Genomic DNA, 21,880 nt, shown 5'->3' on the forward strand with positions numbered 1-21,880 from the left:
AGTTAAAGTGGCAAGATTTAAACACACCATTTTGTTTGTGATTATCCTCCTCTGGTATTTGAACAAAATATTTTGCAGCCCATGGGAACATCATTGTGGGTGCCCACAAGGTATATATATATATGTTTACACACAATAATGCAGACTATTCTGTCTCAGTCACAGTACTTTATTTCATTTTATTTTATTTTTTATCACAATTCAATAGATTCATTGATTTTTCTTTTATAACTGTTCCATGTCTTTTGTATCATTTTTTGGGGGGAGGGGAGGGGGGGAGGGGCGGTGTGTGTGTGTGTGGGGGGGGGGGGGGGTGTCTTTTTTTGTTTGTGTTGTGTTGTCTTGCATTCTCTTTTCTTTTACAGATCAAATTTTCATTTATTGCCATTAAGATAATCTTTGATTAATGACATTTGATTAATAATGCACACAGTGTTTTCAGGGCAAAATGTTAAATGAAATTAAAGCCAAAGAAAACCAGCTGTTTAACTTATCACTATCTGGGAATCTGATAAGATTGGATCAATATATATCCCTGGGAATTATGTGTCCAGACTATTCCCTAATTCTGCTGTCATTACATCTGAAACAGCTGTTTAATTGAGCACTATCTGGGAATCTGATAAGATTGGATCAATATACCGGTATATCCCTGGGAATTATGTGTCCAGACTATTCCCTGATTCTGCTGTTATGACATCTTGCCAGGGACATTGCTGAAAGGTCTGTGCAGTACACTGTCCAGTCAAAATGTTTTATGCCAGTGATTGACTGATGATCGATTTCAATTGTTAGACGTAACTGATGATTGACTGATTATCTATTTCAGTAGTTAGACTTAACTGGACAGAGACAAAAAGCACAGACATCCACTGGATTTCACTTCCTGAAAATTAATGTGTTATAAAAATTAGTAATAAGTCTTATACATAGCGATGTATATGTCACATGTGTATCAGTGTGAACGCAAAAAAGCCACCTTTAATCTGATAGTAATAAACTGTATTTTGAAATCTCATCACAGGTGGAGATGGTTGAACCGTTAATCATTGAGCGTGGCACCATCATGTGACTGAACAACAACCAACAAGAGAGGTCCAGTTTCTACAACCGACACAAACAGACAGAATTCTCAGCAACTGCGTGTGTGCAACATGGCACTGGCGGACCTGATCAGTGATGTGCGAGCAGCTGGGATGACGACCGATGAAGCGGCGGTCGGCCGAGAGGTCACGGAACTGGAGCTGTTGACTCAGCGTCGCCGCCTGGGGGAACAGCTGAAGGCCCAGCATAACTGGTCGTTGCTCCGTGACTCCATCAAGAACGTCCGCGAAGCAGTAGAGCAGGCGGACAGCCGGGACATAGGCCTGGTCCACGGCATCCACCACGACCGCAAGCTCAACCACACCTACCCGATTCAGCACGCCATCTTCATTCCACAGAAAAAAGTGGGTGGTTTATGCTTGATGTATTCATTTATACACATATACTACTACAGCAAAATGAGAGCTGTATCATGTGTATGATCAAAGGTTTCTCCATGGCAGTGAGAAGTCATTTACAACTTAGTCTTTTGTGAAGGACTGTGACTCTCAAACTAGGAGGCAGGATTGCACTGGCTCTTAGTGCTGCAGCCTTGGGGGACTAGTTGGCCTTTGGGGAACCATCCCAGCGCTGACTGTCCTGAAACCCTCTTGGCCCCAAGAGAGTAGGGGTGTAACTTGGGCAAGACACTCTCAAATTCTAGCCCAGATAGCCTGGACAGCAGTTGCCTCCTCTGCTGTTCTTATGGTTATGGTTGGACACGACTGACTAATGTGTATATATATATATATATATATATATATATATATATATATATATATATAACAAAAGAATTAATTTAAGATTTCAGGAACACCAGATCTGACCCTTTACCACTTGTCATTCAAGACAAGCAAGTAGAGATCGTCAGTGAATTTTAATTTCTCAGACTGATCATTTCCAATGATTTGAAATGGGAGAAAAATACTAAAAAAAAAAAAAATTGTTAAGAAAGCAGAACAGCAACTGTACTTTCTTCGGCGCCTCAAAAAGTTCAGAATTAAAAAAGAAATCATGGTTGATTTCTACCAAGCAGTCATTGAAAGTGTGTTACCCTTCACCATCACTGTTTGGTATGGAAACATTTCCAAGGCAGAAGTCACAGCCCTGAACAGAATTGTAAGAAGTTCCACCAAGATTACAGGGGCTGATCTACCTTTTTTTTAGATGACATATATCATAAGCGGCTACTCAAAGAAGCAAAATCAATCAGCCAGAATGAATCACATCCAGCTTTTCGGATTTTCGAGATGCTCCCAGCTGGTCAACGATACAGAAGTATAAGGACAAACACCAATCGCTTCACCAATAGCTTTTTACCCAAACCAGTCAGTGCCCTGTCTCTCAAACAAATCCAATATGATTAAATAGAATAGTGCAATCAACAACTATTTACCTGAAGATCTAGTCATCAGCCCCATCCATGTGTAATATGCGGCTTCTGTTCAAACATGTGTGTGTGTCTGTGTTTGTGTGTGTGGATGTGTGAGTGTGCACAAGTTCCTTTATTGATATGCACGTGTATGTATCCTAAATTCTACTGTATTTGTGTTTGTGTATGATTCTCGATTTATGTTTGTACTTTTTTATGTACTATCCCCCCCCCCCCCCCCCCAATATTCCGTGTGATCCCGGTACACTTGGTAATAAAGATCTGTTCTATTCTATTCTCTCTCTCTCTCTCTCTCTCTCTATATATATATATATATATATATATATATATATATATATAGTCTGTGACCAAGCTGCCAGGTGGCAGTGAAAATTCAGATTTTTGTTTTTTTGTCTAACAAAATAGGTGTTGGTTTTCAACTTTGTTTTATTTATTCTAAATGTATGCATATATATTTTTTTTTTCTTTATCTATCTATCTATCTATATATATATATATATATATGTATATATATAGAGAGAGATACGTGTGTGTGTGTGTGGATATATATATATATATATATATATATATATATGTGTGTGTGTGTGTGTGGATATATATATATATATATATATATATATGTGTGTGTGTGTGTGTGTGTGTGTGTGTATTTAACACTCTCCACTATAATCAGATTTGATTCCAGATAGTCACTGCAACATCAGTTGGCTCCACTGCTGTTCTGATAGTCATAGTTGAACACAACTGACCATGACGGACATATAATTGAGTCCATATACAGGAGCAAATTGTTTGAAGCTTGCCACTCTTTTCTAAGGTATCATAACATTGCCACAGAAAAGCACAGAAAAAAGATCCACACATCATATTCATATATATATATGGTAGTTTCTTGTTGATTTTTTTTTTTCCAGTTTGGTTTCTTCAGGATACCTTTACAAATGACTTTTTGCTTTAAAAAAATGATTTGATGCGTTATATATTTATATATACATACATACATACATACACACACACATACATATATGTGTGTGTGTGTGTATTTTTCAGTAGGAAAATACACACTCAAGGGACAGGTATTAAAGGAAGAAAAAAGAGAAGGGGAGGGAGGGAGAGAGCACAGGTGATTGTTGCCTTCAGGACCTGAATGGCTCAGACATAAAACAAACAGAGAAAGCACATTTTCAAGCCTAAAGGCACATCGCATCGTGTAAGTTTGAATAATGCATCAGTCATGCATCAAACCATGATGAGACGATATTCGGATCTCATTATTCGGATGAGACGATAAACCGAGGTCCCGTGTGCAGCACGCACTTAGCGCACGTAAAAAAACCCACGGCAACAAAAAGGTTGTTCCTGGAAAAAATTCTGTAGAAATATCCACGCCAATAGGAAAAACAAATAAAACTGCACACAGGAAAAATAATAATAAAAAAAAAAAAAGTGGTGGCGCTGTAGTATAGCGACCCACTCTCCCTGGTGAGAGCAGCCCGAATTTCACACAGAGAAATCTGTTGTGATAAAAAGAAATACAAAAATACAAAATACAAAAAAAGTGATAATTATATATCTAACAGAGGTGCATATCATAACTGCCAAAATTATTGCCCACTCTTTGTCTTCCAAGGAATATCTGACCTGTGACAAAGGTGTGTATATGAATAGCTGTCATTTATTGCCCAATTCTTTGTGCTCCAAGGAATTTCTGACCTGTGACAAAGGTGTATGTATATGAATAGTTGTAATTTATTGCTCAGTCCTCCAAGGAATATCTGACCTGCGACAAAGGTGTATATGAATAGCTGTCATTTATTGCCCAAATCTTTGTCCTCCAAGGAATATCTGACCTGCGACAAAGGTGTGTATATATATAGCTGTCATTTAATACCCAAATCTTTGTCCTCCAAGGAATATCTGACCTGCGACAAAGGTGTATATATAGCTGTCATTTATTGCCCAATTCTTTGTCCTCCAAGGAATATCTGACCTGCGACAAAGGTGTATATGAATAGTTGTCATTTATTGCCCAAATCTTTGTCCTGCAAGGAATATCTGACCTGCGACAAAGGTGTATATGAATAGTTGTCATTTATTGCCCAAATCTTTGTCCTCCAAGGAATATCTGACCTGCGACAAAGGTGTATATAGCTGTTATTTATTGCCCATTCCTCCAAGGAGTATCTGACATGTTACAAAGGTGTGTATTGCTGCCATTTATTACCCAGTTCTTTGTCCTCCAAGGAATATCTTACCTGCGACAAAGGAGTATATAGCTGTTATTTATTGCCCAGTTCTCCAGGGAATATCTGACATGTTACAAAGGTGTGTATTGCTGTCATTTATTGCCCAATTCTTTGTCCTCCAAGGAATATCTTACCTGCGACAAAGGAGTATACAGCTGTTATTTATTGCCCAGTTCTCCAGGGAATATCTGATGTGTTACAAAGGTGTATATAGCTGTCATTTATTGCCCAAATCTTTGTCCTCCAAGGAATATCTTACCTGCGACAAAGGAGTATATAGCTGTTATTTATTGCCCAGTTCTCCAGGGAATATCTGACATGTTACAAAGGTGTGTATTGCTGTCATTTATTGCCCAATTCTTTGTCCTCCAAGGAATATCTTACCTGCGACAAAGGAGTATACAGCTGTTATTTATTGCCCAGTTCTCCAGGGAATATCTGACATGTTACAAAGGTGTGTATAGCTGTCATTTATTGCCCCAAATCTTTGTCCTCCAAGGAATATCTTACCTGTGACAAAGGAGTATATAGCTGTTATTTATTGCCCAGTTCTCCAGGGAATATCTGACATGTTACAAAGGTGTGTATTGCTGTCATTTATTGCCCAATTCTTTGTCCTCCAAGGAATATCTTACCTGCGACAAAGGAGTATACAGCTGTTATTTATTGCCCAGTTCTCCAGGGAATATCTGATGTGTTACAAAGGTGTATATAGCTGTCATTTATTGCCCAAATCTTTGTCCTCCAAGGAATATCTTACCTGCGACAAAGGAGTATATAGCTGTTATTTATTGCCCAGTTCTCCAGGGAATATCTGACATGTTACAAAGGTGTGTATTGCTGTCATTTATTGCCCAATTCTTTGTCCTCCAAGGAATATCTTACCTGCGACAAAGGAGTATACAGCTGTTATTTATTGCCCAGTTCTCCAGGGAATATCTGACATGTTACAAAGGTGTGTATAGCTGTCATTTATTGCCCCAAATCTTTGTCCTCCAAGGAATATCTTACCTGTGACAAAGGAGTATATAGCTGTTATTTATTGCCCAGTTCTCCAGGGAATATCTGACATGTTACAAAAGTGTGTATTGCTGTCATTTATTGCCCAATTCTTTGTCCTCCAAGGAATATCTTACCTGCGACAAAGGAGTATACAGCTGTTATTTATTGCCCAGTTCTCCAGGGAATATCTGACGTGTTACAAAGGTGTGTATAGCTGTCATTTATTGCCCAAATCTTTGCCCTCCAAGGAATACCTGACCTGTGACGGGGAGACTGTGTGGACGTTCCATGAAGACGGACGCAAGAAGGAAATGTTGACAGCGGAAGAGCCAATCAACCGGATCGTTTATTCCACACAGACCAACCAGTTTGTGGGCTGGATGCACAAAGAAGACACTCTTTACGTAAGCTGGATGTTTGTTAGAGTGTTTATATGTGTGACATAGATCTGTGTGCAAGTTAGGTACTTGTTGGACTGTGATTATCAGGGATTGTGTTATATATCATTGTGCGTGTGTGTGTTTGTGTGTGTGTGTGTGTGTGTGAGTGTGTGTGTGTGTCTGAGTTTGTGCATGTGTGTGTGTGTGTGTGTGTGTGTGTGTGTGTGTGATTGTGTGCGATTGTGAGAGTGTTCGTGTGAGTGGGTGGGTGTTTGTATGAGCGTACATGCTTGTAATTCTAAACCAGAGGCATATGTGTGCTAAACAAAGATTCGCAAACGTGTGAAATCTAGAACACTGAGCTGTGCATGTGTGGAAAGATGATTATCACAGATTCTGCTTTTTATTTTTCCATAATGCTCACGCTGTCAGCAGCCTGACCACAGCACGTTAACAGCACTGTAACATGTCACCAAACACGCTGTGTTTCGTTTCCTGGTCTGCCCCCAAAAACGGAGTATGGCTGCCTGCATGGCAGGGTAAAAACGGCCATGCACAAAAAAGCCCACTCGTGCGCCTACGAGTGAACGTGGGAGTTGCAGCACACAAACTAAGATGAAGAAGATTTCCTGGTCGCATTGTTCTTCACTGTCTGTCTGTTTATATTGAATTAAACAAAGCATATTGTAGTGTATTGTCTGACTCAGTGACTGTGCGTGTCTTCTGTTCATTTAGATGGAAGATTTTGGTGTGTTGCCATTATCTGCCTTCTTATTTATTTGTTTATTTATTTATTCATTTACTTATTTATCATAATATCAGTTTATTGATTGATTTATTTATTCATTTATTTATCTGTCTATTTTTTCATTCATTCATTTATTTATTCATTTATTTATTTTTCTGTTTGTTTATTTATTTATCTTTTTATTTTTTATTTTTTTATTTAAAAAGGCCTGATCCAGGTGCATCTGATTCACAGCAGAAGTTTGGACAGTGTGAGGTTTTATGGCTTCTGTGCTAAATTATGCATATGTATCAAATATCTTGACATTGTATTGTATATATCTTTGTATTGTATTTCGTATTGTATTTCTCTTTTTCATCACAACAGATTTCTCTGTGTGAAATTAGGGCTGCTCTCCCCAGGGAGAGCGCGTCGCTACACTACAGTGCCACCCTTCTTTTTTTTTTTTTGTATTTGTCCTGTGTGCAGTTTTGTTTTTTTTCCTATCGAAGTGGATTTTTCTACCAAATTTTACCAGGAACAACCCTTTTGTTGCCAAGGGTTCTTTTACATGTGCTAAGTGCATGCTGAACATGGGACCTCAGTTTATCGTCTCATCCAAATGACTATATATATATGTATGCATACAGTCAAGGCCAGACTTGCATGTTAGGTTAGGTTATGCTGCTTCCAAGCACCTGCCCAGCAGATATGCTGCGGTGTAGCAATTACGGGTTTGTCCAAACGCAACAACACCTAGCCTCCTTGAAAAAACAACTACTGAAACTGACAGTGGCAGTTGATCACGATGATGTTCGGTGTAGCAATTAAGGGATTGTCAAAAAAATGCAGTGATGCCTACTAGAAAAAAAAACCAAAAAACAAACAAACACAGTGACAGGCCGGTGATGATGACCCTTTGCCTTGCACTTGCAGCTGATGAGCACGTCCCTGGAGATCAGGTCCCAGTCACAGACGGTGGGGCGCATCCATCTGGGGGCCTACAACCACAACACTGGGGAGATGATCACCGTGGGGCCTGGGTTCATCACCGTGAGTCACCGTCACACCCGTGTCTGTCTGTCTGACTGTCTGCTTGCTTGTCTGTCTGCCTGTCTGTTTATGTGACTGTCTGCCTGTTTATTTGTCTGTCTGTCTGTCTGTCTGCCTGAATGTCTGTCTGCTTGCTTGTCTCTTTGTTTATCTGGCTTTTGGTCTGTCTGTCTGCCTGTCTCTCTGCCTGTCTGCCTGTCTGTCTACATTTCTGCTTGCCAGTCTGTCTGTCTGCCTGTCCGCCTGTGTGTTTATCTGCCTGTCTGCTTGCCTGCCTGCCTGTCCGCCTGTGTGTTTATCTGCCTGTCTGCTTGCCTGCCTGCCTGTCTGCCTGCCTGCCTGTCTGTCTGCCTGCCTGCCTGCTCGACTGTCTGTTTATATGACTGTCTGCTTGCCTGTCTGTCTGTCTGTCTGCTCACCTGTCTGTTTGTTTATCTGATTGCCTATATATCTGCCTATGTGTCTGCCTGCCAGCCTGTGTAACAAAAGAACACACAGTCTGTGCAACAGACAAATCTGACAAACTGACAAAACAACACACAGCATGTGTAACAAGAAGACAAAGTAACAAAACAACACGCTGTCCGTGTTAGTGTGTAACAAAACAACACGCTGTCCATGTTAGTGTGTAACAAAACAACATGCTGTCCATATTAGTGTGTAACAAAACAACACGCTGTCCGTGTGAGTGTGTAACAAAACAACATGCTGTCCATGTTAGTGTGTAACAAAACAACACGCTGTCCGTGTGAGTGTGTAACAAAACAACACGCTGTCCATGTTAGTGTGTAACAAAACAACATGCTGTCCATATCAGTGTGTAACAAAACAACACGCTGTCCGTGTGAGTATGTAACAAAACAGCACGCTGTCCATGCTAGTGTGCAACAAAACAACACGCTGTCCGTGTTAGTGTGTAACAAAACAACACGCTGTCCGTGTGAGTGTGTAACAAAACAACACGCTGTCCGTGTTAGTGTGTAACAAAACAACACGCTGTCTGTGTTAGTGTGTAACAAAACAACACGCTGTCCGTGTTAGTGTGTAACAAAACAACACGCTGTCCGTGTTAGTGTGTAACAAAACAACACGCTGTCTGTGTTACGGCAGTGCTGGTCCTTCCGGTACGGAGCACGCCACCTGATCCCCCGGCGGACGACGGTGACGGATTTCACAGAGGCCAACATGTTCTCCATGATGGTGCTGGAAGAGACCGCCAGTCGCAGCCAGCGCATCTTCTTCGCCTGCGCCAACGGGGTGGTGGTGAGTGTCCCTGATGAGTGATGGTGATAACAATGATAACAGAGTGATGAGTGCTGGCAAGAGGACGATAGCGGGAGTGGTATGTGTTGTGAAGGTGATGAAGATGATAGCAGTGTGATGATTATGGCAGCGGAGCAAGTATGACTGCAACACAGTGGTGAGCATTGTGAAGAAGCTGATGATGATGGTGACGGGAGAGTGGTGATCAGTATCAGTTTCAGTAGCTCAAGGAGGCGTCTCTGCGCTAGGTCAAATCCATATACACTACACCACATCTGCCAAGCAGATGCCTGACCAGCAGCGTAACCCCAACGCATTTAGTCAGGCCTTGTGAAAAATAAATATTTCAATAAATAAATAAAATAAAACAAAATAAAATAGCAAAAATAAAGAATAAATTAATAAATAGATAAAATAAATAAATAAAAAATGATAGATAAATACATGAAAATACCACTGCTACTAATAATAATATTTATAAGGCACAAAAATCAAGAAGAGTGATGAGTGTTGTGAGATAATGATGGTGACAGCGAAGTGATGAGTATTATGATGATGATGATGATGATAGAAGACTAACGACAAGTATGTATACAATGTGCACATACCAATGTGTACACGATTTCATGATGACAGGTATGCAGCGCGTTTACAGCATGTGTACACACACGACTCTGTGATGACAGGTGTACAACGTGTACGAGGGCCGAATGCTGGGGCACCAAAAGGAGCTGCACGTCCGCCCCATCACCGCCATCACTTTCTTCAACCCCCTCAAGCACCTCATCACCGGCGCCATGGACGGCTGCAGTGAGTTGTGTTGTGCGCGGCAGGGGGTGGGGGGGGCGCAGGAGAAAGGTGGCAGAACGGTTTAAGATGTTCAGATCCCAATGCAAAGAGGCCATCAGGGTGTGGGTTCGAATCCCACTCTCTCCCCTTTCTCCCCCAAGTTTCGACTGGAAAATCAAAACTTGAGCGTCTAGTCTTTCTGATGTCCTGTGTGCAGCACGCACTTGGCGCACTGAAAAAGAACCCATGGCAACGAGTGTGTTGTCCTCTGGGGAAGTTGTCTGAAAAGGTACAGAAAATATGTAAGCCTGCACTCTAGGCCTAACAAGCGCGTTGGGTTATGCTGCTGTCAGGCATCTGCCTAGCAGATGTGGTGAAGCGTATATGGATTTGTCCGAACGCAGTTAACGCCTCTTTGAGGAGGTGAAAGTGACAACTGAAACGGAGCGGAGGCCAAGTGGTAACGCGTCCACCTAGGTAGCGAGAGAATCTGAGTGCACGGGATAGAATCCTTCACTTAGCAGTATTTACTCCCCCCCCTCCACAAGAGTTGTCCCCTGGCAATATTTTGTTGTGAATCTCTTCTTAAGGTGTGCTTGATCAGATTATTATGTGTGCGTTTTATAACAAGCCTATTATTGCCCAGATGAACTCCTGTGTGGATTTCTAGAGTATTTTTGATTTGATTTGTGTTTTTGTGTTTGTGTGTGTGTGTGTGTGTGTTGTGCATATATGTGTGTGTGTGTGAGTGCTTTGTGTATACATCACTGTGTGAGTGTGTGTGTGTGTGTGTGCCTATGTTGTGTATGCATCGCTGTGTGTGTGCATGTGCCATGCAAATCAAGGTGTGGCACAGTGACTGATGATGGCCCAAACTATTTTCCATGTGGACTGATAAAATATTTTTGATTTAATTTGATTTGATTTGTCTCTGTGTGTGCGTTGTGTACATGTGTGTGTGTGTGTGTGTGTGTGTGTTGTATATACATCACTGTGTGTGTGTGTGTGTGTGTTGTATATACATGGCTGTGTGTGTGTTTTGTCTATATCTGTATGTGTGTGTGTGTGTGTGTGTGTGTGTTGTATATACATCACTCTGTGTGTGTGTCAACATCTGTGTGTGTGTGTATGTTGTGTATATATTGCTCTGTGTATGTATGTGTATGTGTGTGTGTGTCTGTGAGTGCATGTCCATGCGCTTGTGTTTGTATACATCGCTTTGTCTGTGTGTATATATATATCTCTGTGTGTGTGTGTGTGTTGTGTATACATCACTGTGTGTGTGTGTGTGTGTGTGTCTATACTGGTATGTGTGTGTCTGTATCTCTGTGTGTCCTTATGTTGTATATACATTGCTGTTTGTGTGTATCTATATCGGTATATAAGATTGCACTGGCTCTTAGTGCTGCGGCCTTGGGGGGCTAGTTGGCTTTTGGGAACCACCCCAACACTGACTGTCCTAAAACCCTCTTGGCCGAGAGAGTGGGGATGTAACTTGGGCAAAACACTCTCCACTATCATCAAATTCTAGCCCAGATTGCCAGGACAGCAGTTAGCTCCTCTGCTGTACTGACGGTCGGTCGAAAACGACTTACTATCATACGTACATATCTGTATATCTGTGCGTGTCTGTGCCGCACACAGTCAAGGTGTGGGACAGCGACTGGTGCATCAAGATGGTCTTTGTGGGTCACGGCGACCTGGTCAACTGCCTGGCCATCTACCCCCACGGCCCCCTCTTCATCTCCGCCTCCAAGGACTGCACTGTCCGCGTCTGGAGCATGGAGACCTGCGACGAGGTCGACAAGTGAGTGGGCGTGGCTTGGCTGTGCTCTTGTTGTGTGTAACTGTTGGCCCCTGTGGTAGCTTGGTGAAGGAGTGGGGAGTGTGCAGGCATGCCTGCCGTTACCGAGGGCCCATAGCGGAGTGGAGCGATGGCCTAGCTAGAGGTAAACGCGTCCGCCTAGGAAGCGAGAGAGAGTCTGAGCGCGCTGGTTCGAATCACGGCTCAGCTGCCGATATTTTCTCCCCCCCCCCTCCACTAGACCTTGAGTGGTGGTCTTGACGCTTAGTCATTCGGATGAGACGATAAACTGAGGTCCCATGTGCAGCTTGCACTTAGCACATGTAAAAGAACCCACTTTAACAAAAGGGTTGTTCCTGGCAAAATTCTGTAGAAAAGTCCACTTGGATAGGAAAAAGAAATAAAACTGCATGCAGAAAAAAAAAAAAGGGGGTGGCGCTGTAGTGTAGCGATGCGCTCTCCCATGGGGAAAGCAACCCAAATTTCACACAGAGAAATCTGTTGTGATAAAAAGAAATACAAAATACAAAAACAAACAAACTATTTGTCTTGGAAAATTGATAGAAAGGACAGGGTGTCCTGTAAATAAGGACATTTGCTGCATGTTCCAGAAAATAAAAGAATCTGACACACATCCACACACATGCACACATGCACCCACATTCGCACACACACACAAACACACACATATGCACACATATACACATGTACACTTATGCTTGCACACACACAGCACACACACACACACACACACACACACACACACACTCATGCATGTTCATGCACACACACACACACACACACACACACAACACATGCAAGATTTACACACTTGTGTATGGTTCGGATTTTTGGGGTTTTTTTTGGGTTGTGTCTCTACAGAATAGGAATTTGTTCACAGTGATCACCAGTCGACATGAAACATGAGCTGACATAACACACACACACACACACACACACACACACACACACACACACACACACACACACACACACACACACACATACATACACACACACACACACACACACACACACACACACACACAGAGAAAAATTTACATGCCTGAACTTACACAGACATCCAGCCAAACACTCAGAAACTGATATATGATGATAGACACACAAAATCATCACACACTACATGACAACCATCCTGCATATCATACTTCACAGCACCTCAGTGATAAATATATATATGAATATATATATCGCAATTATAAACAGAACAGCAGTATCACGATACTTTGAAAACCACATCACACTACCATTAACAGAACATAATATCACGATACTTTAAAGCCACATCACAATACTATTAACAGAACAGCAGTATCACAATACTCACTCAGTACGGCCAGTCCTCTCTTCTCCTCTACACAGACCCCTCGGATGTCCAGTGGATGTCTCAATGACCCAGCCTTTAGCTTCCGTCATCAGAATTGTGGTATTCTTTGTCAACATTCACCTCTTCAGTGTAAGAGCCTTCCGCTTGTGATATTTTGATGGTGGTAATTGGGGAGAAACGCTGTTAACGTCGTCTCTTTCGCCGTTCGTATGGAAAGAGTTAAAGTCCATAACACAATACATGCAAAAAACAAACAAACATTATTACAATACTTACAAAGCCCTGTCACAATACTTTTTAAAAACCATATCACAATTCTTACAAAACCATATCATAATACTAACTAAAACCATATAACAATACTTTTAAAACAATATCACAATGCTTATAATACAATATAACAATACTTTAAAAAATATCACAATGCTTAAAAACCATTTCAAAATAGTTACAAAAACATATTGCAATACTTATAAAACCATATCACAATACTTACAAAAACCATATCACAATACTTATAAAATCCATATCACAATACTCACAAAAACCATGCATGTCACAATACTTTTAAAAAAAACAACCCATGTCACAATACTTACAAAAACCATATTACAATACTTATAAAAACCATAACACAATGTTTACAAATCCAGATTACAATACTTACAAAAAACATTTCACAATACTTATAAAGACCATAACACAATGTTTATAAAAGCCAGGTCACAGTACTTAAAGAAAACAACCTATCACAATACATACAAAACCCATTCACAATAATCAGCTTACAGAAACCATGTCACAATTTGCTGAGCCTGTCATGCCAACACTCAGCTTATGTCACAGATTGACTTAAGCCTTTTGTGAAGGACTATTACTCTCAGACTAGGAGGCAAGATTGCACTGGCTCTTAGTGCTGCAGCCTTGGGGGGCTAGTTGGCCTTTGGGAACCATCCCATTGCCGACTGTCCTAAAACCCTCTTGGCTGAGAGAGTGGGGATGTAACTTGGGCAAGACTCTCTCCACTATAATCAAATTCTCCTCTGCTGTTCTGGGGCCATATTCAAGAGAACATCGTGCCTGAGGGTAAATGTGTACCTGCGGGTAATCTGCCTGAGGCAAGGCAAACTGCCCGAGAGTCAGCAATATCCAGTATTCATGAACACAAGAGTCTGCCCACGTGTCTGCAAACCTGAAGGCAATGTATCCTTACTACCTGCCAAGGGTGACTGCCCACGAAGCAGAGGTAAATAAGGCGGATCCTTTTGCAGCATTTTTCTTTCTTTTTTTTTTAAGGAAAAACAGGCGTGCTTTACGGATAGCACATGTTTTGCGAACTCTCTCGACAATGTTCTGAGCTGTGTTGCGATGAGAAGTGAAACTGAGAGCATGCGCAGATGGGAATCGTCGGGATTTAAAAAAAAAAAGAAAAAAAAAAGACAATGGGCTAGCTGTCTGAGCGAACCACGTGTGTCTTGAATACGAAGATAACTTATCCTTCAAGGTAAACTGTACCCGCGGGTCCCAAGCATGTCAAAGATAACTTGCCTGAAGGCAAAATGAATTTTGTCTTGAATACCGGCCGCTGGTGGGCATGGTTGGACATGACTGACACCTATCCCGATTTGCAGGACGTCAATCACGGAGCCAGTGCAAGGACTGTTCACCAGTCCACGCTACGACGTCTTCTTCACCTTCGCTGGAAAGAAAGTGGACCTGTGGCGGCTCAACCACCTCTTCCACATCCACACCAACATCGGGTCAGTTTGATGTGTGTGTTTTGCTGTGTTGCCTATGGTGATGTGAGATGGTTGTGATATTGTCTGTGTTGGTTTTGTGTTACAAACGTTTTTTTATTTAAAAAAAAAAAAGGGGGACCTCCCCTCTCTCCCAGATAGACTGGAACAGGGTGGTCAGCTTGTCTGTCAGCACCTCGCCTCCATACTTTGCAGATGTCAGCCTGGATTCCATCTGCTCCTGGTGCTTTTCTTGATGTGTTGTCAGCTTCAGGGCCTTCCGGGTCTCAGTCTTGGTGATGTGAGACGGTTGTGATACTGCCTGTGTTCGTTTTGTGTACAAAATTTTCTTTTTATGCCACTTATTATTAAATTTGTATATTTCATTTGAAAGAACACGGTGAACCCCATCTGAGATGGATGGTACTACACTATGTTCTTTTTTTTTTTTTAATTCTTATTCTTATTATTCTTATTCTCATTCTTATAATCACTATTGTTATCATTGTTATTAACATTATTGTTATTATTATTATGATCATTATGATTAGTATTATCATTATTATCAGTGTTAGTGTATACAGGAGGATGTCTCAGAAAAGTTGCTACCGCTGCTGCTGCTACTACTATATCAAAAGTGATTGATTTGAAGGGGTAAAAAAAAAAAAAAAGATAAAATGAGGACCTCAAAATTGTCTAAAACTACTATGGAATGAACGAACAGCGGTCTAAGGGAAAGGAACTTGCAAGATAAGTGTCTGAGTTATCTGGAGTTGTCGCCCTTAAATAAAAAGATCGGTAACATTAAAAAAATTATCAAAATCTGTCGGAAAAATGCGCCTGACATGAGTTCAAGCGAACGGAACAGTGTCGGAAATCCGCAGCCGGCAAGACTCGATTGAGTTTTAAATAATTAATTAATTAATTAAATTTTAATTAACCATTCTGCCACCTTCCTGACAGGCACCGGGTGAACACCATCAAGCTGACCTCCCACCCCTTTTGCCCGGTGCGTGCGGTGCTCATGTGTCGGGACTCCAGCGTGAGAATTGTCTCCCCTGCCCAGGGGGAGGTCATCACCACTCTGGTCATGCCGCAGTTCACCGGCCTCATTGACGCCGCCTACGCCATCGCTGAGAGTCAGTCTTTCTTTTTTTTCTTTTTTTTTCGTGTTTGTTTGTTTGTTAATTCAAATTCAAATTCAAATTCAAAAACACTTTATTGATTCACATTTTTGACGAGCGCAAAAGCCAAGTGGTTAAAGTGTTGGACTTTCAGTCTGAGGGTCCCGGGTTCGAATCTCTGTAACAGCACCTGGTGGGTAAAGGATGGAGATTTTTCCTATCTCCCAAGGTCAACAGATGTGCAGACCTGTTTGTGCCTGAACCCCCTTCGTGTGTATACACAAGCAGAAGATCAAATACACACATTAAATATCCTGTAATCCATGTCAGCGTTCGGTGGGTTATGGAAACAAGAACGTACCCAGCATGCACACCCCTGAAAACGGAGTATGGCTGCCTACATGGCAGGGTAAAAACGGTCATACACGTAAAAAGCCCACTCGTGTAGAGACGAGTGAACGTGGGAGTTGCAGCCCACGAATAAAGAAGAAGAAGAAGATCCATGTGGAAATTATTGTGTGCAGTCAAAGGCTCGTTGTAAAACACCCAACAGAAAAATGAACATGCACACGGTAAAAGACATTAAAACAAGTCAAATGTTTGTTTGTTTGTTGTTGTTTTTGTCTTTTGTAGCAGTCAGTTCATATCCCCGTTGTAATGGTTTCGAGGCTCTGTTTCAGCATGGAGTTGTGTCCTTCGGAAAGACACTTTATTCCGATTTTCCTCGCTCCATCCAGTTATGTGTGGGTATCTGACTTCACTTGAGGAAGGTTAAAATGATAGGAGAGGATTTGCCCCCCCCCACCCCCCCCCTCCCCCCCACCTCTCCCACCTCTCCCGCCTCTCCCCCTCCCCCCCTCCCCCCTTCCTTTGCCGAGCTGTAGACGCAGTTAGATATGAATTCACTGCCTTCGATAGCCGTCAAAGGACATTTGATTTTTTAACCTTTTTAACCAATGGGCAGATACCATGTTCACGGTGTGCGGCAACGGTGACATCATCAAGAGTAAAACCGACGTGAATCCTTGCCAGATCGTGGCGCGTTGGCGTTGCCCTTCGGTCAAAGGTCGGTGCGCACGGTGTGTGTGTGTGTGTGTGTGTGTGTGTTGCTGCTTGTGCTTGGTGGAGGGGAAACTGTGTTGGTGTGTGCAGTGCAGTGTTCACTTTCTTTTGCATTGTGTTGTATTGTGTTATATCACATTGTGTTGTGTTGTATTGTGTTGTATCACATTGTGTTGTGTTGTATTGTGTTGTGACGCGCCCGATGACGATGATGGAGTCTCCCGTCGGACCAACGGATGAGTAGGCAGGCAGGTTTATCTGTCGGTGTGAGTCCTCATATGGGAGAAGAGGCCGATTCTGGATGCGCAGCACTTCCTACAGGTGTTGCAAGGGAAAACGTCTCCAGAAGTTGAGCTCTGCTTCCTTCGTTCACGCTTCTCCTTAATGGCCAGCGTTGTCTTGTTTTCAAACGTCTTTATGCCACTAGAGCACAGCATCCTCCAGTGAGAGCGGTCAAGGGCATCAATTTCCCAGGAAGCGATGTCTATGTCACAGGCTTTGAGGTTTGTCTTCAAGGTGTCCTTGAAGCGCACAATAGCCAGGTGGTTAAAGCGTTTCACTTTCAATCTGAGGGTCCTGGGTTCGAATCTCGGTTATGGCACCTGGCGGGTAAATGGTGGAGATTTTTCCGATCTCCTAGGTCAACATATGTGTAGACCTGACAGTGCCTGAACCCCCTTCGTGTGTATACGGCAAACAGAAGATCAAATATGCACGTTAAAGATTCTGTAATCCATGTCAGCGTTCTGTGGGTTATGGAAACAAGAACATACCCAGCATACATCCCCCTGAAAACGGAGTATGGCTGCCTACATAGCGGGGTAAAAACGGTCATGCACGTAAAAGCCCACTCGTGTACATACGAGTGAATATGGGAGTTGCAGCCCACGAACTAAGAAGAAGAAGTGCTGTGTTGTATTGTATTATATTGTGTTGTATTGCATTGTGTTATATAGTATTCTTTTTTCTTTTTTTTTTTTTTTTGGGGTGGGGGGGGATTCTTTTTTTGTCACCAGAGATTTATCTGTGTGAAACTCAGGTTGCTATCCTTGGGGAGAGCTAGTCATTACAGTGCAGCACCACCGTTGCCGTTGCTGTTGGGTTTGTTGTTGTTGTTTTTTTTTTGGGGGGGGGGGGGGGGGGGGTGTTTTTTGGGGTTGTTTTTTTTCTTATTTCCTATCTGCAAGTGTTTTTGTTTTACTATCAAAGTGCAATTTACTGCATAAACTTTGCCAGGGATAACCGTTTTTGATGCCGTGGTTACTTTAACGTGCGCTAAACGCATGCTGCACATGCTAGCATCCATGGCACCACTGAAGGTCTAAGTTGTGGGAAAGAGAATATGGCGAGCATAGGGTTTGATCCCGTGCTGACGGGCGCAATAGCCGAGTGGTTAAAGCGTTGGACTTTCAATCTGAGGGTCCCGGGTTCGAATCACGGTGACGGCGCCTGGTGGGTAAAGGGTGGAGATTTTTACGATCTCCCAGGTCAACACATGTGCAGACCTGCTAGTGCCTGAACCAACCCCCTTTGTGTGTATATGCAAGCAGAAGATCAAATGCGCACGTTAAAGATCCTGTAATCCATGTCAGCGTTCGGTGGGTTGTGGAAACAAGAACATATGCAGTATGCACACCCCCGAAAGCGGAGTATGGCTGCCTACATGGCGGAGTAAAAACGGTCATGCACGTAAAAGCCCACTCGTGTACATACGAGTGAACGTGGGGGTTGCAGCCCACGAACGAGGAAGAAGAAGAAGAAGAAGAGATCCCGTGTCCCCGGATTCTCTGTCTTCTTCCTAGGCAGACACGTTACCACTGGGCCTCCTGTCTCCTGTTTTTATTCTTCTTCTGCTCTTTGTTTGCTTACTTCTGGGCCAAGTTGTTTGTTTTAGTAGTAACGTTGACCATCGCCTCTCATCTTTAGTCATTTGTATTTTGTATTTCTTTTTATCACAACACATTTCTCTGTGTGAAATTTGGGCTGCTCTCCCCCCCCCAGGGAGAGCACATCGCTACACTACAGCGCCACCCTTTTTTTTTTTGTATTTTTTCCTGTGTGCAGTTTTATTTGTTTTTCCTATCCAAGTGGATTTTTCTACAGAATTTTGCCAGGAAAAAACCCTTTTGTTGCCGTGGGTTCTTTTACGTGCGCTAAGTACATGCTCCACACGGGACCTTGGTTTGTCGTCTCATCCGAATGACTAGCGTCCAGACCACCACTCAAGGTCTAATGGAGGGGGAGAAAATATATCGGCGGCTGAGTCGTGATTCGAACCAGCGCGCTCAGATTCTCTCGCTTCCTAGGCGGACGGGTTACCTCTAGGCCATCACTCTATATGGATGAGACAATTAACCAAGCTCCTGTGCATAAAAGAACCCACAGCAACAAACAAAAAAAAAAAAAAAAAAAAAAAAGGGTGGTCCTCAGCAAAAGTTCTGTAGAAAAATCCACTTTAATAGTAAAGAAAATTGCAGACAAGAGAAAAAATAATTAAAAAAAATAAATGGGTGGCTCTGCACCTTAGCGACAAGTTCTAGATCCCTAGGGAGAGGAACCAGAATTTCACACAGACGTATTTGATAAGACAAAGAGTAATACAGTGCACTGAAATACAACAGAATACCATACCATGCAATGCAATGCACTGCACTGCACTGCAATACAATACAATACAATACAATACAACCGTTTTCTGAAGTGTAGAGCGTCATCGGAAAGCTTCAGCAATAATTATGTCATGCAAAACTTTTGTAATAGTATCAAAGAATATGTGACTTGTTCTCAGCTGAAAAAATAATTATGTCATGCAAGACTTTTGTAATAGTATCAAAGAATATTTGACTTGTTCTTTGATTTGATTTTCCTGTCCAGCAGTTTTGTCAGAGAGATAAATTCCACAGGATTCAGTGCATTCCAGGCACATTTAATTATAAAACTGCTGAATGGTGATAGAATTGATGAACCAGGAACTGTCAACTTCTTCCTCCCTTCCTATCGCTTGACTCATGACGTTTGGAAGTTTTGGTTGATGTGCTAATCTTTTTTGTTTTCTTTCTCCAGACGTATTCAGAATGTTTTTTTTCCAGATAATGATGCTGCACTGTGTTCTTCAATGCTTCTGTTTCGTGTGATATTAACCCAAAGCAGCCTGTCTCCCCTCGGGTCTTTGGAATGGACCAAGCCCCCTGAGTGATAAGCTTATTGGTCCATACCAAAGACCAGAGAGGTTGGGGGGGATAGGTTGCTTGGATTGATGTGTTGATGCACCAGTGAACAGTTGCACATGTTTGTATGGTAACCGAGGCACAGGGGTATATAAATGTGTGTGAGGTTGATTTTCAGGAGAAAAAAAAAAACAACGCATATACACAGAAACACGAATTCTCACACACAGAGGTACGGACACACACACACACACACACACACACACACACACACAAACTAATGTTGGTATTGGGATACGCAAGAGTTTGCAATCTTTAATCCCCGCGCTTGGAATGACAAAGTTGGCTTTAGTGTGGTGTGTGTGTGTGTGTGTCTGCTTAACTGTTTGAAGTGTGGGTTTTGGGGGGCTAGTCGTTCTGTATGTCAGCGTGTTTCAGTGTATGCTGAGTAGTGACTTATTGTTATGAAATTTTACCTCCATGTGTATTTTTTGTGAGTGTAAATAGTCCATAAAGTTAAAATGGTCTTTTTTTTTTTATAGTATAAGATAATAAAACTTTAAGTACAGGCACACACACGCACGCACGCACGCACGCACGCACACACACAGATACACACATACACACATATGCTTATTTAAGTTTGTAAACTTGACTGATGACAGCAACACAATAATTAAGCAAAATGATTTCATCATGATTTACGATTCTGCCGCTAATGCACACTATTCTCAGCCATACACCACAGGATTACACACACAAAAAAATATATATTCCACAGTTCTCAGATAGATAAACAAAAAAAAAGTAGAATATAGATTAACTGATTAAATGACAGATGAATAGATCATCACTATCTTGTGCCCTCATTACCATGTGAGTAAATAATGAATTAATATATATTAGCTGATTAATTGATAGATGAATAAATCATCACTGTCTAGTGCACTCATTACCATGTGAATAAACGATAAAATATAGATTAGCTGCTGATTAATTGATCGATGAATAAACCATCACTGCCTGTTGCTCTCATTACCATCTGAATAGATAGATAACTATAGATTAGCTGATTTATTAACAGATGAATAAATGCTCACTGTCTAGCGCACTCATTACCGTGTGAATGAATAATAAAATATAGATTAACTGATTAAGTAAAAGATAAATAAGTCCTAACTATCTGGTGCCCTCATTACCATAATAGGAATAAATAATAGAAGATAGATTAACTGCTAAACCAATAGGTGAATAAATTCTCACTGCCTAGCGCACTCATTACCATGTGAATAAATAATGACATATAGATTAACTGATTAACTGGTTTATCAACAGATGAATGAATCCTGACCGCCTGTTGCCCTCATTAGCATGTGAATAGATAGATAACTATAGATTAACTGATTTATTAACAGATGAATAAATGCTCACTGTCTAGCGCACTCATTACCGTGTGAATGAATAATAAGATATAGATTAACTGATAAATGAATTGATGAATAAATCATTACTGTCTGTCGCCATCGTTACCAACTGAATAGATGAATAACTGTAGATTAATTGATTGATTATACATGAACAGATCGTCACTGTCTGGCGCCCTCAGTACTGCGTCAGTCAAAAATAAAATATAGATTAACTGATGAATTGATAGGTGAATAAATCATCACTGTCTAGTGCCCTCGTTACCATGTGAATAAATA

General features: G+C 41.7%; 1 protein-coding gene across 1 annotated transcript in view; it reads left to right on the forward strand.

The window, feature by feature from the left end:
- Positions 1 to 21,880, forward strand: part of LOC143285935 (uncharacterized) — a 74,046-nt gene that overhangs the window by 849 nt on the left and 51,317 nt on the right. The window contains exons 2-10 of the mRNA XM_076593388.1: positions 1,025 to 1,448; positions 5,973 to 6,128; positions 7,768 to 7,884; positions 8,995 to 9,147; positions 9,834 to 9,957; positions 11,581 to 11,743; positions 14,720 to 14,848; positions 15,788 to 15,963; positions 16,913 to 17,014. Of these exons, the coding sequence (XP_076449503.1) occupies positions 1,155 to 1,448; positions 5,973 to 6,128; positions 7,768 to 7,884; positions 8,995 to 9,147; positions 9,834 to 9,957; positions 11,581 to 11,743; positions 14,720 to 14,848; positions 15,788 to 15,963; positions 16,913 to 17,014 (1,414 nt within the window). The 5' untranslated portion in view covers positions 1,025 to 1,154. The remainder of the gene's footprint in view (positions 1 to 1,024; positions 1,449 to 5,972; positions 6,129 to 7,767; positions 7,885 to 8,994; positions 9,148 to 9,833; positions 9,958 to 11,580; positions 11,744 to 14,719; positions 14,849 to 15,787; positions 15,964 to 16,912; positions 17,015 to 21,880) is intronic.

This window comes from Babylonia areolata, chromosome 9 (genome assembly GCF_041734735.1).
Source record: "Babylonia areolata isolate BAREFJ2019XMU chromosome 9, ASM4173473v1, whole genome shotgun sequence".
In the NCBI taxonomy this organism is placed as follows: domain Eukaryota; kingdom Metazoa; phylum Mollusca; class Gastropoda; order Neogastropoda; family Buccinidae; genus Babylonia; species Babylonia areolata.